Source organism: Pelophylax lessonae, assembly GCF_965119305.1.
Source record: "Pelophylax lessonae genome assembly, chromosome: 7".
Classification (NCBI taxonomy): Eukaryota; Metazoa; Chordata; class Amphibia; order Anura; family Ranidae; genus Pelophylax; species Pelophylax lessonae.
Genome location: NC_138774.1, coordinates 2,310,780 through 2,326,759, shown reverse-complemented (window position 1 = coordinate 2,326,759; position 15,980 = coordinate 2,310,780). Strand labels below are relative to the sequence as shown.

At 52.0% G+C, this 15,980-nt stretch overlaps 1 protein-coding gene across 1 annotated transcript in view; it reads right to left on the bottom strand.

Annotated features, from left to right (window-relative positions):
• The window catches only part of GIPR (gastric inhibitory polypeptide receptor), a 30,681-nt gene extending 16,474 nt beyond the window's left edge, over nucleotides 1-14,207 (bottom strand). Inside the window, exons 1-6 of the mRNA XM_082264349.1 lie at nucleotides 14,086-14,207; nucleotides 10,050-10,146; nucleotides 8,578-8,685; nucleotides 6,952-7,076; nucleotides 6,325-6,428; nucleotides 3,777-3,930 (exon numbers count right to left, since the gene is read on the bottom strand). Of these exons, the coding sequence (XP_082120475.1) occupies nucleotides 3,777-3,930; nucleotides 6,325-6,428; nucleotides 6,952-7,076; nucleotides 8,578-8,685; nucleotides 10,050-10,146; nucleotides 14,086-14,127 (630 nt within the window). The 5' untranslated portion in view covers nucleotides 14,128-14,207. The remainder of the gene's footprint in view (nucleotides 1-3,776; nucleotides 3,931-6,324; nucleotides 6,429-6,951; nucleotides 7,077-8,577; nucleotides 8,686-10,049; nucleotides 10,147-14,085) is intronic.
• Between the last annotated feature and the right edge of the window lie 1,773 nt (nucleotides 14,208-15,980).

The window sequence follows — 15,980 nt, the reverse complement described above, 5'->3', positions numbered from 1 at the left end:
CTTGCCCATGGTGGGCACCCCCTCTGCTTTGGAGACAGCTAACATTTTTATCAAAGAAATAATAAGGCTACATGGAGTACCCGACAGTGTTGTTTCTGACAGAGGGGTTCAGTTCACATCCAAATTTTGGAAAGAACTTTGTAAAGCACTACAAATAAAGGTCTGTCTCTCCTCTGCGTATCACCCTCAAAACAATGGCCAGACAGAGAGAACGAACCAAACTCTGGAGCAGTATCTCCGCTGTTTCTCTTCTGGCTCCCAGGATGACTGGTCCTCTCTGCTACCCTACGCGGAGTTCGCGTATAATAATTCAGTTCATTCAGCCACCAACCAAACGCCCTTCTGGTCTAACTTTGGGTTTCACCCTTCTTTCCTTCCAAACGCTACCCCTGAATTATCTGTTCCTGCTGTCCAAGATCGCATAGCCTCCATCCAACAGAACTTTCAAAGGATTCAGGAAACCATGCAAAAGGCCCAGGATGACTATAAGAAGTACTACAACAGGGGAAGGAAGGAGAACCCGGTTTTCAAGGTCGGTGAGGAAGTTTGGTTATCTTCAGCTAACCTCAAATTACCTTTTCCCTCACGGAAGTTGGGCCCAAAGTTCATAGGGCCGTTCAAAATCAAGAGGATGGTTAACCCTGTGGCCTTTGAATTGGCCTTACCCAGCTCTTACAGGATTCATTCTGTCTTTCATGCATCCTTACTGAAACCAGTGATTCCTAGCCCCTTCCCGGGAAGAGAGGAGCCGCCTCCTCCACCGGTCCAGGTGGATGGAGAAAATGAATTTGAGGTTGAAGCCATACTGAACTGCAGGAAGAGGGGTAGACTTCTCCAATACCTAATCAAGTGGAAGGGGTACCCACCTGAAAACAACTCTTGGGAACCCTCAAGAAACATACACGCCCCTCGCTTGATCCGAGCTTTTCATGTGAATCACCCGGAGTTGATGTCCAGTTTGGGCGTCCAGAGGCCGCCCCTCGGGGGGGGGCACTGTCAGAGAAACCTTCAGCTGCAGACTGGTCGTCACATGACAAGCACCACATGACTTCCACTTGACTTCCTGGCTGCCTATAAAAGCTGAGCAAGTGCTCAGAGGAATTGCTGGTTTGTCTTTCAGCTTCCTGTACCTGAGTTCCTGTTTCCTGTGTGATTGTTTACCTGCTGTGACCCGGATTGACCCTGACCTACTCTGCTCTTCTCCTGGACCCGACCTTGGCTTGTTTTACGGACTTTGCTTTTGCTTACCTGTGTTTGACCCTCTGCCTGCGACCCGGATTTACCTTCAGTCTCCTGTGCCTTGACCTTCTGCTTGTGACCTAGTCTTGTCTCCTATCTCCAGTGCCTTGACCCTCAGCCTGTGACCTGGATTGTCTGCTTACCTGTGTTTGACCCTCAGCCTGCTCTGGACTTTTACTGCTGGATCCTTATCAGTCTCTGCTCCAGCTCTACAGGACCTCCACGCAAGCTCTACCCTGCCTGCTGGTAGCTTGTGCCTCTTTGTGCCATCCACCCTCTGTATCACCTCCAGAGGGGCGGAGTGCGCTTAGTCGCAACAGCGAACCGCTCTCGGCATCTCGGCCTCGGTGAGTACCTCTATTCTGATAATATGTAAGAGGAGAAACCTGACAGGACATCTCCCCCAATACAGGTAAGGGGAGGAGCCTAGCAGAACCTCCCCCCTCTATACAGGTAAGGGGAGGAGCCTAGCAGAACCTCTCCCCTCTATACAGGTAAGAGGAGGAGCCTGACAGAAGTTCTTTCCATACAGGTGAAGGGAAGAGTCTGATAGAACCTATCCCCTCCATACAGGTAATGGGAGGAGCCTGACAGAATCTCTTCCCTCCATACAGGTAAGGGGAGGAGCCTGACAGAACCTCTCCCTGACACTCAGGTCAGGGAAGGATTCTAATCAAACCTCTTACTGCCATACAGGTAAGGGGAGGAGCCTGACCAAAACTCTACCCTCCATACAGATTAGGGGAGGAGTCTGACAGAACTACTCCCTTCCATACAGGTAAGGAGAGGAGCTTGAATGAACCTCTCTCCTCCAAACATGTAAGGGGAGGAGCCTGACAGACCCTCTCCCTACCATACAATATAAGTCAAGGGAGGAGCTTGACCAAACTTCTCCCCTCCATACATGTTAGGGGAGAAACCTGACAGGAACTCTCCCCCAATACAGGTAAGGGGAGGAGCCTGGCAGAACTTCTCCCCTCTATACAAGGAAGGGCCTGACTACACTCTCTATACAGGTAAGAGGAGGAATCTGAAAAGACCAAACCCTGATACAGATCAGAGGAGGAGCCTGACAGAACCTCTCCCCTTCATACAGGTAAGGGGAGGAGCCAGAAAGGACCTCTTCCCTCCATACAGGTAAGGGGAGGAGCCTGACAGAACCTCTTACCTCCATACAGGTAGGGGGAGGAGCCTGACAGAACCTCTTCCCTCCATACAGGTAAGGGGAGAAGCCTGACAGAACCTCTTACCTCCATACAGGTAGGGGGAGGAGCCTGACATAACCTCTTCCCTCCATACAGGTAAGGGGAGGAGCCTGACAGAACCTCTACCTTCCATACAGGTAAGGGGAGGAGTCTGACACAAATTCTCTCCATACAGTTGAGGGGAGAAGCCTGACAGAACCTTTGCTCTCTGTACAGGTGGGGGAGGAGCCTGATAGAATCTCTTCCCTCAATACAGGTAAGGGGAAAACCTGACAGGACCTCCTCCCTCCATACAGGTAAGGGGAGGAGCCTGACAGAACCTCTTCCCTCCATACAGGTAAGGGGAGGAGCCTGACAGAACCTATCCCCTCCATACAGGTAAGGGGAGGAGCCTGACAGAACCTATCCCCTCCATACAGGTAAGGGGAGGAGCCTGACAGAACCTATCCCCTCCATACAGGTAAGGGGAGGAACCTGACAGGAGCTCTTCCCTCTATACAGGTAAGGGGAGGAGTCTGACAGAACATCTTTCCTCCATACAGGTAAGGGGAGGAGCTTCACAGAACCTCTTCCCTCCATACAGGTAAGGGGAGGAGCCTGACAGAACCTATCCCCTCCATACAGGTAAGGGGAGGAGCCTGACAGAACCTATCCCCTCCATACAGGTAAGGGGAGGAACCTGACAGGAGCTCTTCCCTCTATACAGGTAAGGGGAGGAGTCTGACAGAACAACTTTCCTCCATACAGGTGAGGGGAGGAGCTTCACAGAACCTCTTCCCTCCATACAGGTAAGGGGAGGAGCCTGACAGAACCTCTTCCCTCCATACAGGTAAGGGGAGAAGCCTGACAGAACCTCTTCCCTCCATACAGGTGAGGAGCTTCACAGAACATCTTTACTCCATACAGGTAAGGGGAGGAGCCTGACAGAACCTCTTCCCTCCATACAGGTAAGGGGAGGGCCTGACAGAACCTCTCTCTCCCATACAGCTAAGGGGAGGAGCCTGATAAAAACCTATACATCTATACAGGTAGGGCGAGGAGCTTGAAAAAACAAAACCTTGACACAGATCAGACCTTAACCCAATACAGGAAAGGGGAGGACCCTGGTGAGACTACACCCTTTATTCAGGTAAGAGGAGGAGTCTGACAAGACCAAACCCTGATACAGATCAGAGGAGGAGCCTGACCAGACTTTGCCCCCTTTGGGTAAAGGGAGGAGCCTGACAGGACCACCTTCCTTATACAAAGAGGAGGAGAAGCCTGACAGGACTCCACCCCTCTATACAGGTAAGGGAAGGAGCCACACCCTGTACAGATATTAGATGGTCTCACCCGCTCCCTCAGCAGAGCAGTCATGTTCTCCTGGCCCTGTATCATGCTGTGTTGGTGAAAGAGCAGAGCGTCCCGGGACAGCAGAGACACGGCACGCAGGATGAAAGACACAAACAGGTTACAGTGGATGAGATTCCGCGTACAGCGCAGGCGCCTGCAACACAAAACGCATCATTATGTCAACCGCCATTTATCCACCAATCACCTGCACACTGCCCTGACTTCCCCAACCCACAGGGAGGAATCGGGGAAAAGTCTTCTCTACAGTGTTCAATATTTTCATTCTCTGTATAAATTAGTAAATTAGGTCCCAAAAAGTGCATAATCCTAACAGACAGAGGCCTCCGGATCCATGAACATAGTCCCTCCCCTGAGGACTTTGTGCTGAGGATATTCTGTGTACAACACACAGGCAGCAGGATTAGGGAGCATAATCCCTCCCCTGAGGACTCTGTGCTGAAGATATTCAGTGTACAACAAAGACTGCAGGATCAAGGCGCATAGTCCCTCCCCTGAGGACTCTGTGCTGAAGATATTCAGTGTACAACAAAGACTGCAGGATCTGGGAGCATAGTCCCTCCCCTGAGGACTCTGCGCTGAAGATATTCAGTGTACAACAAAGACTGCAGGATCTGAGAGCATAGTCCCTCCCCTGAGGACTCTGTGCTGAAGATATTCAGTGAACAAGAAAGACTGCAGGATCAGGGAGCATAGTCCCTCCCCTGAGGACTCTGTGCTGATGATATTCAGTGAACAACAAAGAATGCAGGATAAGGGAGCATCTTCCCTCCCCTGAGGACTCTGCTCTGATGATCAATATACAACACACAAAGGCTTTAGGATCAGTGAACACAGTCCCTCCCCTGAGGACTCTGTACTGATGATATTCAGTGTACAACAAAGACTGCAGGATCAAGGAGCTTAGTCCCTCCCCTGAGTACTCTCTCCTGAAGATCAGTGTACAACACACAAAATCTGTGGATCAGGGAGCATAGCCCCTCCCCTGAGTACTCTGCACTGATGATCAGTGTACAACACACAAAGGCTGCAGGATCAGGGAGCATAGTCCCTCCCATGAGGACTCTGTGCTGATGATATTCAGTGTACAACAAAGACTGCAGGATAAAGGAGCTTAGTCCCTCCCCTGATGATCAGTGTACAACACACAAAAGCTGCGGGATCAGGGAGCATAGTCCCTCCCCTGAGGACTCTGTACTGATGATCAGTGTACAACACACAATGGCTGTGGGATCAGGGAGCATAGCCCCTCCCCTGAGGACTCTGTACTGATGATCAGTGTACAACACACAAAGGCTGCAGGATCAGGGAGCATAGTCCCTCCCATGAGGACTCTGTACTGATGATCAGTGTACAACACACAATGGCTGTGGGATCAGGGAGCATAGCCCCTCCCCTGAGGACTCTGTACTGATGATCAGTGTACAACACACAAAAGCTGTAGGATCAGGGAGCTTAGTCCCTCCCCTGAGGACTCTGTACTGATGATCAGTGTACAACACACAATGGCTGTGGGATCAGGGAGCATAGCCCCTCCCCTGAGTACTCTGCACTGATGATCAGTGTACAACACACAAAGGCTGCAGGATCAGGGAGCATAGTCCCTCCCATGAGGACTCTGTGCTGATGATATTCAGTGTACAACAAAGACTGCAGGATAAAGGAGCTTAGTCCCTCCCCTGATGATCAGTGTACAACACACAAAATCTGCGGGATCAGGGAGCATAGTCCCTCCCCTGAGGACTCTGTTCTGATGATCAGTGTACAACACACAATGGCTGTGGGATCAGGGAGCATAGCCCCTCCCCTGAGGACTCTGTACTGATGATCAGTGTACAACACACAAAGGCTGCAGGATCAGGGAGCATAGTCCCTCCCATGAGGACTCTGTACTGATGATCAGTGTACAACACACAATGGCTGTGGGATCAGGGAGCATAGCCCCTCCCCTGAGTACTCTGCACTGATGATCAGTGTACAACACACAAAGGCTGCAGGATCAGGGAGCATAGTCCCTCCCATGAGGACTCTGTGCTGATGATATTCAGTGTACAACAAAGACTGCAGGATAAAGGAGCTTAGTCCCTCCCCTGATGATCAGTGTACAACACACAAAGGCTGCAGGATCAGGGAGCATAGTCCCTCCCATGAGGACTCTTTAATGATGATCAGTATACAACACACAAAGGCTGCAGGATCAGGGAGCATAGTCCCTCCCATGAGGACTCTTTAATGATGATCAGTATACAACACACAAAGGCTGCAGGATCAAGGAGTATAATGCCTCCGCCGAGGATTCTGTGCTGATTACCAGTATATAACACAATGTACAGCAAACCTTCCAATGAAAGCTATCCTTCTCAGGATAGATTCTCCTGGGATATCATGCGGATGTGGTTACCTTCTAATGTTTTGCTGGAACAGGACAAGTTCTGATTGGTGGAACTTTTTAAATATGAATGCATTTGGTACCCAGTGCAGCTCACAGAATCCTCAAGCAGGTAATCAGAAATGGAGGTGGAAGACGTACCTGAGCTGTGTCAGTATACAGAGGGCCACAGTCAGCGCAGCCAGTGAAATGCCGTATCCCACACTGTACATCACCCGCAACTGAGACACGATCCAGGCCTCCCACTGCCGGCAAAGAACAAAGACCATCAATCCCACCACCTGAGCATCAATCCCACCACCTGAGCATCAATCCCACCACCTGAGCATCAATCCCACCACCTGACCATCAATCCCACCACCTGAACATCAATCCCACCACCTGAACATCAATCCCACCACCTGAACATCAATCCCACCATCTGACCATCAATCCCACCACCTGACCATCAATCCCACCATCTGACCATCAATCCCACCACCTGACCATCAATCCCACCACCTGAGCATCAATCCCACCACCTGAGCATCAATCCCACCACCTGAACATCAATCCCACCACCTGACCATCAATCCCACCACCTGAGCATCAATCCCACCACCTGAGCATCAATCCCACCACCTGAGCATCAATCCCACCACCGGACCTTCTCCTTATCATCACAAGTACCAGCAGACTGGATGGATTTCTTATAGATACATAGCTCTGACATATACCACGGTGCTGTACAGAGAAGGAATGCTCTCTATGGAGGTGAGGGTCTCTTACCTGCGATTGTTCCTCCACTGTGTTGACATTCTCGCACTGTGAGTGGTCTCTCCAGGGCATGTCCGTCTCATCTCTGACCCACTCACCCTCGGCATCGCACCGCCGGAACACAAAACCGTCCTTTACTGCAGAGAGAGGAGGACACAGAGTATAGATGTGCAGAGTATGGAAGAACAGAGTATGGGTGGACAGAGTACGGGTGGACAGAGTACGGGTGGACAGAGTATGGAAGGACAGAGTAAGGATGAACAGAGTATGGATGAACAGAGTATGTATGGGCTTGGTATAAATGAGCAGAGTAAGGAAGGACAGAGTATGGATGGACAGAGAATTAAAGGACAGGGTATGGATGGGCAGAGTATGGATGGGCAGAGTATGGATGGGCAGGGTACGGATGGGCAGAGTATAAATGGGTAGAGTATGGATGGACACAGAGTATGGAAGAACAGAGTATGGAAGGACAGCGTATGGGTGGACAGAATATGGATGGACAAAGTATAGATGGGCAGAGTATAAAAGGAGAGAGTAAAGATGAACAGAGTATGGATGAGCAGAGTATGTATGGGCTTGTTATGAATGGGCAGAGTATGGAAGGACAGAGTATGGATGGACAGAGAATTGAAGGACAGGGTATGGATGGGCAGAATATGGATGGGCAGGGTACGGATGGGCAGAGTATAAATGGGTAGAGTATGGATGGACAGGGTATGGAAAGATAGAGAATGGATGGGCAGACTATGGATGGACAGAGTATGGATGGACTTGGTATGAATTGGCAGAGTATGGATGGACAGAGTATTGAAGGACAAAATATGGATGGGCAGAGTATGGATGGGCAGGGTACAGATGGGCAGGGTACTGACGGGTAGGGTATGGATGGGCAGAGTATGGATGGACACAGAGTATGGATGGACAGGGTATGGAAGGACAGAGTATGGATGGGCAAAATATGGATGGGCAGAATATTGAAGGATAGAGTATGGCTGGGCAGAGTATGGATGGACAGATTATGGATGGGCAGAGTATGGATGGGCTAGTTATGGACAGAGTATGGATGGACAGAGTATGGATGGACAGGGTATGGCAGGATAGATTATGGATGGGCAGAGTATGGATGGACAGGGAATGGATGGCCAGAGTATGGATGGGCAGAGCATGGATGGGCAGGGTATAGATGGGCAGGGTGTGGTTGGGCTGAGATGGGCAGAGTATGGATGTACACGGTATGGGTGGACAGGGTATAGATGGACAGAGTATGGATGGACAGAGTATGGATAGGCAGAGTATGGATGGGCAGAGTATGGATAAACAGAGTATAGATAAACAGAGTATAGATAAACAGAGTATGGATGAACACAGTATGGATGAACACAGTATGGATGAACAGAGTATGGATGAACAGGGTATGGATGGAAAGAGTATGGATGGACAAAGTATGGATAGACAGAGTATGTATGGGCAGAGTATAGATGGGCAGAGTATGGATTGGCAGAGTATGGATGAGCTGGGTATGAATGGACAGGGTATGGATGGGCAAAGTATGGATGGGCAGAGTATGGATGGACACAGAGTATGAAAGGACAGAGTATGGATGACCTGTGCTGGTCTGGTCACATGACTTCTCACCTTGGTCATACCAGGACAGATAGGATGGGCAGGGCTCTGAGTGGGTGGTGTTGGCCGCGGCATCCCCCCAGCACACGTACCTGTCGAAGGTGCGTTTGCAGTGCACTCCTATCATTAAACAAGAAGATCACCCATCAGCCAGGAAGCACCATAGATATGACTGAGTTCTGCTGGTCTCACCCCCCCACCAGTATGAGTAACCCCCACCAGATCTGCGTCATACCTCATGAAGAGTCCCCCTCCTACCAGTATGGCAGTCATACCCTTTGTAGAGTCACCACCCACCAGTATTGCAGTCATTCCCCGTGTAGAGTCACCTCCCACCACTATGGCAATCATACTCCTTGAAGACTTACCCCCCACAAGTATGGCCATCATACCCCGTGTAGAGTCACCACCACCAGTATGGCCATCATAATCCTTGTAGAATCACCTCCCACCAGTATGGCCATCATACCCCGTGTAGAGTCACCACCACCAGTATGGCCATCATACCCCTTGTAGAGTCACCTCCCACCAGTATGGCTGTCATACCCCATGTAGAATTACCCCCACCAGAATGGCTGTGATACCCCATGTAGAGTCACCCTCCATGAGTATGGCCATAATACCCCATGTAGAGTCACCCCCACCAGTATGGCCGCCATACCCCATGTAGAGTCACAATCCACCAGTATCGTCATCATACCCCTTGTAGAGTCACCTCCCACCAGTATGGCCGCCATACCCCATGTAGAGTCCCCTCCCACCAGTATGGCTGCCATACCCCTTGTAGAGTCATCCCCACTTGTATCGCCATCGTGTCCCATGTGGAGTCACCTCCCACCAGTATGGCCAAGTATGGCCATCATGCCTCTTGTAGAGTCACCCCCCACCAGTATGGCAGTCATATCCCATGTAGAGTCACCCCCACCAGTATCGGCTTCGTACCTCTTTTAGAGTCACCACCCTCTAGTGTGGCTGTCATAACCCATGTAGAGTCACCCCCCACCAGTATCGCCATCATACCCCTTGTAGAGTTACCCCCCAGCAGTATGGCTGTCATACCCTGTGTACAGTCACCTCCCACCAGTATGTCTGTGATACCCCATGTAGAGTCACTTTCCACCAGTATGGCCACCCTACCCCATGGAAAGTCACAACCCACAAGTATGGCCATCATACCCTGTGTAGAATCACCCCCACCAGAATGGCTGTGATACCCCATGTAGAGTCACCCTCCACGAGTATGGCCATCATACCCCATGTAGAGTCACCTCCCACCAGTATGGCTGCCATACCCCATGTAGAGTCACAACCCACCAGTATCCCCGCTATACCCCATGTAGAGTCACCATGAAGGCAGCTGATCCGAATTCAAAGGTAACAAGACAATAGATCAGAAATTGTGTTTGAAGGGGGCTTTTGCCCCCACCTTTCCTTCCATGGGGAATGGCTTTCACCTGTAGATGTAATAGTGACCGGCATCTCACCACTCATTGGAGGATCAGATTGTATCCGGAGCTCACACTCCTTCTGATATTTCTTCCAGGCCTGGATCATCTCGTGTACCGTGTCCGGGCGAACGCCCTGCAATGAATACAGGACTCATAACACTGTGTCCACCAGGTCTGACCCCGCCCCCTACCATGCCTTAAGGGGGGGTTCCGATGACCTCCTCTGATACTCTCCTAGCTCTGGGATAAGGGTTAACTTCATACAATGAAAGACGTAAATTAATCACTATGACCCCCCCTAATACCCCAACATAGGGGTACAACTGTCACCCCCAAATAAGTCCACATGCAGGGACACAGACCCCCCCCCTACTTCCAATGGCGCCTCTGTGCCCCCCCCCAACTACATCCAATCTTCAATGTTCCATCATTCACCCAATCCTTCTACACGGCTGAGAATTTTCACAGAGGAGCCATGATACCGAACCGTACTAATACTGAGAGCCGGCCAGGGACAATGTCAGCCCACACCTGAGGAGGAGGGGAGGGGCAGAGCCAGGGACAATGTCAGCCCATCCCTGAGGAGGGGGAGGAGGAGCAGAGCCAGGGACAATGTCAGCCCACACCTGAGGAGGGGGAGGAGGGAAGGAGCATAGCCAGGGACAATGTCAGTCCACACCTGAGGAGGGGGAGGAGCAGAGCCAGGGACAATGTCAGCCCACCCCTGAGGAGGGGGAGGAGCAGAGCCAGGGACAATGTCAGCCCACACCTGAGGAGGGGGAGGAGCAGAGCCAGGGACAATGTCAGCCCATACCTGAGGAGGAGGAGGAGCAGAGCCAGGGACAATGTCAGCCCATACCTGAGGAGGAGGAGGAGCAGAGCCAGGGACAATGTCAGCCCATACCTGAGGAGGAGGGGAGGGGCAGAGCCAGGGACAATGTCAGCCCACACCTGAGGAGGAGGAGGAGGAGGAGGAGGAGCAGAGCCAGGGACAATGTCAGCCCACACCTGAGGAGGGGGAGGAGCAGAGCCAGGGACAATGTCAGCCCACACCTGAGGAGGGGGAGGAGCTGAGCCAGAGACAATGTCAGCCCATACCTGAGGAGGGGGAGGAGCAGAGCCAGGGACAATGTCAGCCCATACCTGAGGAGGAGGAGGAGCAGAGCCAGGGACAATGTCAGCCCATACCTAAAGGAGGAGGAGCAGAGCCAGGGACAATGTCAGCCCATACCTGAGGAGGAGGGGAGGGGCAGAGCCAGGGACAATGTCAGCCCACACCTGAGGAGGAGGAGGAGGAGCAGAGCCAGGGACAATGTCAGCCCACACCTGAGGAGGGGGAGGAGCAAAGCCAGGGACAATGTCAGCCCACACCTGAGGAGGGGAAGGAGCAGAGCCAGAGACAATGTCAGCCCATACCTGAGGAGGGGGAGGAGCAGAGCCAGGGACAATGTCAGCCCATACCTGAGGAGGGGGAGGAGCAGAGCCAGGGACAATGTCAGCCCACACCTGAGGAGGAGGAGGAGGAGCAGAGCCAGGGACAATGTCAGCCCACACCTGAGGAGGGGGAGGAGCAGAGCCAGAGACAATGTCAGCCCATACCTGAGGAGGGGGAGGAGCTGAGCCAGGGACAATGTCAGCCCATACCTGAGGAGGAGCAGAGCCAGGGACAATGTCAGCCCATACCTGAGGAGGGGGAGGAGCAGAGCCAGGGACAATGTCAGCCCATACCTGAGGAGGGGGAGGAGCAGAGCCAGGGACAATGTCAGCCCATACCTGAGGAGGAGGAGGAGGAGCAGAGCCAGGGACAATGTCAGCCCACACCTGAGGAGGGGGAGGAGCAGAGCCAGGGACAATGTCAGCCCATACCTGAGGAGGAGGAGGAGCAGAGCCAGAGACAATGTCAGCCCATACCTGAGGAGGGGGAGGAGCAGAGCCAGGGACAATGTCAGCCCATACCTGAGGAGGAGGAGGAGGAGCAGAGCCAGGGACAATGTCAGCCCATACCTGAGGAGGAGGAGGAGCAGAGCCAGGGACAATGTCAGCCCATACCTGAGGAGGAGGAGGAGGAGCAGAGCCAGGGACAATGTCAGCCCATACCTGAGGAGGAGGAGGAGCAGAGCCAGGGACAATGTCAGCCCATACCTGAGGAGGAGGGGAGGGGCAGAGCCAGGGACAATGTCAGCCCACACCTGAGGAGGAGGAGGAGCAGAGCCAGGGACAATGTCAGCCCACACCTGAGGAGGGGGAGGAGCAGAGCCAGGGACAATGTCAGCCCACCCCTGAGGAGGGGGAGGAGCAGAGCCAGGGACAATGTCAGCCCACACCTGAGGAGGGGGAGGAGCAGAGCCAGGGACAATGTCAGCCCATACCTGAGGAGGAGGGGAGGGGCAGAGCCAGGCACAATGTCAGCCCATACCTGAGGAGGAGGAGGAGCAGAGCCAGGGACAATGTCAGCCCATACCTGAGGAGGAGGGGAGGGGCAGAGCCAGGGACAATGTCAGCCCACACCTGAGGAGGAGGAGGAGGAGCAGAGCCAGGGACAATGTCAGCCCACACCTGAGGAGGGGGAGGAGCAGAGCCAGAGACAATGTCAGCCCATACCTGAGGAGGGGGAGGAGCAGAGCCAGGGACAATGTCAGCCCATACCTGAGGAGGAGGAGGAGCAGAGCCAGGGACAATGTCAGCCCATACCTAAAGGAGGAGGAGGAGGAGCAGAGCCAGGGACAATGTCAGCCCATACCTGAGGAGGGGGAGGAGCAGAGCCAGGGACAATGTCAGCCCATACCTGAGGAGGAGGAGGAGCAGAGCCAGGGACAATGTCAGCCCACACCTGAGGAGGGGGAGGAGCAGAGCCAGGGACAATGTCAGCCCATACCTGAGGAGGAGGAGGAGCAGAGCCAGAGACAATGTCAGCCCATACCTGAGGAGGGGGAGGAGCAGAGCCAGGGACAATGTCAGCCCATACCTGAGGAGGAGGAGCAGAGCCAGGGACAATGTCAGCCCATACCTGAGGAGGAGGAGGAGCAGAGCCAGGGACAATGTCAGCCCATACCTGAGGAGGAGGAGGAGGAGCAGAGCCAGGGACAATGTCAGCCCATACCTGAGGAGGAGGAGGAGCAGAGCCAGGGACAATGTCAGCCCATACCTGAGGAGGAGGGGAGGGGCAGAGCCAGGGACAATGTCAGCCCACACCTGAGGAGGAGGAGGAGCAGAGCCAGGGACAATGTCAGCCCACACCTGAGGAGGGGGAGGAGCAGAGCCAGGGACAATGTCAGCCCACCCCTGAGGAGGGGGAGGAGCAGAGCCAGGGACAATGTCAGCCCATACCTGAGGAGGAGGGGAGGGGCAGAGCCAGGGACAATGTCAGCCCACACCTGAGGAGGAGGAGGAGGAGCAGAGCCAGGGACAATGTCAGCCCACACCTGAGGAGGGGGAGGAGCAGAGCCAGAGACAATGTCAGCCCATACCTGAGGAGGGGGAGGAGCAGAGCCAGGGACAATGTCAGCCCATACCTGAGGAGGAGGAGGAGCAGAGCCAGGGACAATGTCAGCCCATACCTAAAGGAGGAGGAGGAGGAGCAGAGCCAGGGACAATGTCAGCCCATACCTGAGGAGGAGGAGGAGCAGAGCCAGGGACAATGTCAGCCCATGCCTGAGGAGGAGGAGGAGGAGGAGCAGAGCCAGGGACAATGTCAGCCCATACCTGAGGAGGAGGAGGAGCAGAGCCAGGGACAATGTCAGCCCATACCTGAGGAGGAGGAGGAGGAGGAGCAGAGCCAGGGACAATGTCAGCCCACACCTGAGGAGGAGGGGAGGAGCAGAGCCAGGGACAATGTCAGTTCACACCTGAGGAGGAGGGGAGGAGCAGAGCCAGGGACAATGTCAGCCCATACCTAAGGGGGAAGAGGAGGGGGAGGAGCAGAGCCAGGGACAATGTCAGCCCGCACCCTAGGAGGGGGAGGAGCAGAGCCAGGCAAAATGTCAGCCCATACCTGAACAGGGGTCCATAATGGGGTAACCCAGGGAGGGGGGTCTGACTCACCAGCAATAAGACCAGATGAACCTTATCTTACCTCCAGGAGGAACATAAAAAACACGACCATCTGAGCCAACATCCCGATCCCTCCGTCCTAAATCAGAGCAAAAACATAGAATAATGAGACCTCCATCTATATACCGTCCCGTATCCTCCATCTATATACCATCCCATATCCCCCATCTATATACCATCCCATATCCTCCATCTATATACCATCCCATATCCTCCATCTATATACCATCCCATATCCTCCATCTATATACTGTCCCATATCCTCCATCTATATACCGTCCCATATCCTCCATCTATATACCATCCCATATCCTCCATCTATATACCGTCCATATCCTCCATCTATAAACCATCCCATATCCTCCATCTATATACCATCCCATATCCTCCATCTATATACCGTCCCATATCCTCCATCTATATACCGTCCCATATCCTCCATCTATATACCGTCCCATATCCTCCATCCATATACCATCCCATATCCTCCATCTATATACCGTCCCATATCCTCCATCTATATACCATCCCATATTCTCCATCTATATACCGTCCCATATCCTCCATCCATATACCATCCCATATCCTCCATCTATATACCATCCCATATCCTCCATCTATATACCATCCCATATTCTCCATCTATATACCGTCCCATATCCTCCATCTATATACCGTCCTGTATCCTCAATCTATATACTATCCCATATCCTCCATCTGTATACCATCCCATATCCTCCCTCTATATACAGTCCCGTATCCTCCATCTATATACCATCCCATATTCTCCATCTATATACCGTCCCATATCCTCCATCTATATACCGTCCTGTATCCTCCATCTATATACCGTCCCATATCCTCCATCTATAAACCATCCCACATCCTCCATCTATATACCATCCCATATCCTCCATCTATATACCATCCATATTTTCCATCTATATACCGTCCATATCCTCCATCTACTGTATATACCATCCATATCCTCCATCTATATACCATCCCATATTCTCCATCTATATACCATCCCATATCCCCATCTATATACCATCCAATATCCTCCATCTATATATCATCCCATATCCTCCCTCTATATACAGTCCCGTATCCTCCATCTATATACAGTCCCGTATCCTCCATCTATATACCATCCCATATCCTCCATCTATATACCATCCCATATCCTCCATCTATATACCATCCCATATCCTCCATCTATATACCGTCCCGTATCCTCCATCTATATACCGTCCCGTATTCTCCATCTATATACTGTCCCATATTCTCCATCTATATACCGTCCCATATCCTCCATCTATATACCATCCCATATCCTCCATCTATATACCATCCCATATCCTCCATCTATATACCATCCCATATTCTCCATTTATATACCATCCCGTATCCTCCCTCTATATACCATCCCGTATCCTCCATCTATATACCGTCCCGTATCCTCCATCTATATACCATCCCATATCCTCCATCTATATACCATCCCATATCCTCCATCTATATACCGTCCCATATCCTCCATCTATATACCATCCCATATCCTCCATCCATATACCTTCCCATATCCTCCATCTATATACCGTCCCATATCCTCCATCTATATACCGTCCATATCCTCCATCTATATACCATCCCATATCCTCCATCTATATACCATCCCATATCCTCCATCTATATACCATCCCATATTCTCCATTTATATACCATCCCGTATCCTCCCTCTATATACCATCCCGTATCCTCCATCTATATACCGTCCCGTATCCTCCATCTATATACCATCCCATATCCTCCATCTATATACCATCCCATATCCTCCATCTATATACTGTCCCATATCCTCCATCTATATACCATCCCATATCCTCCATCTATATACCATCCCATATCCTCCAT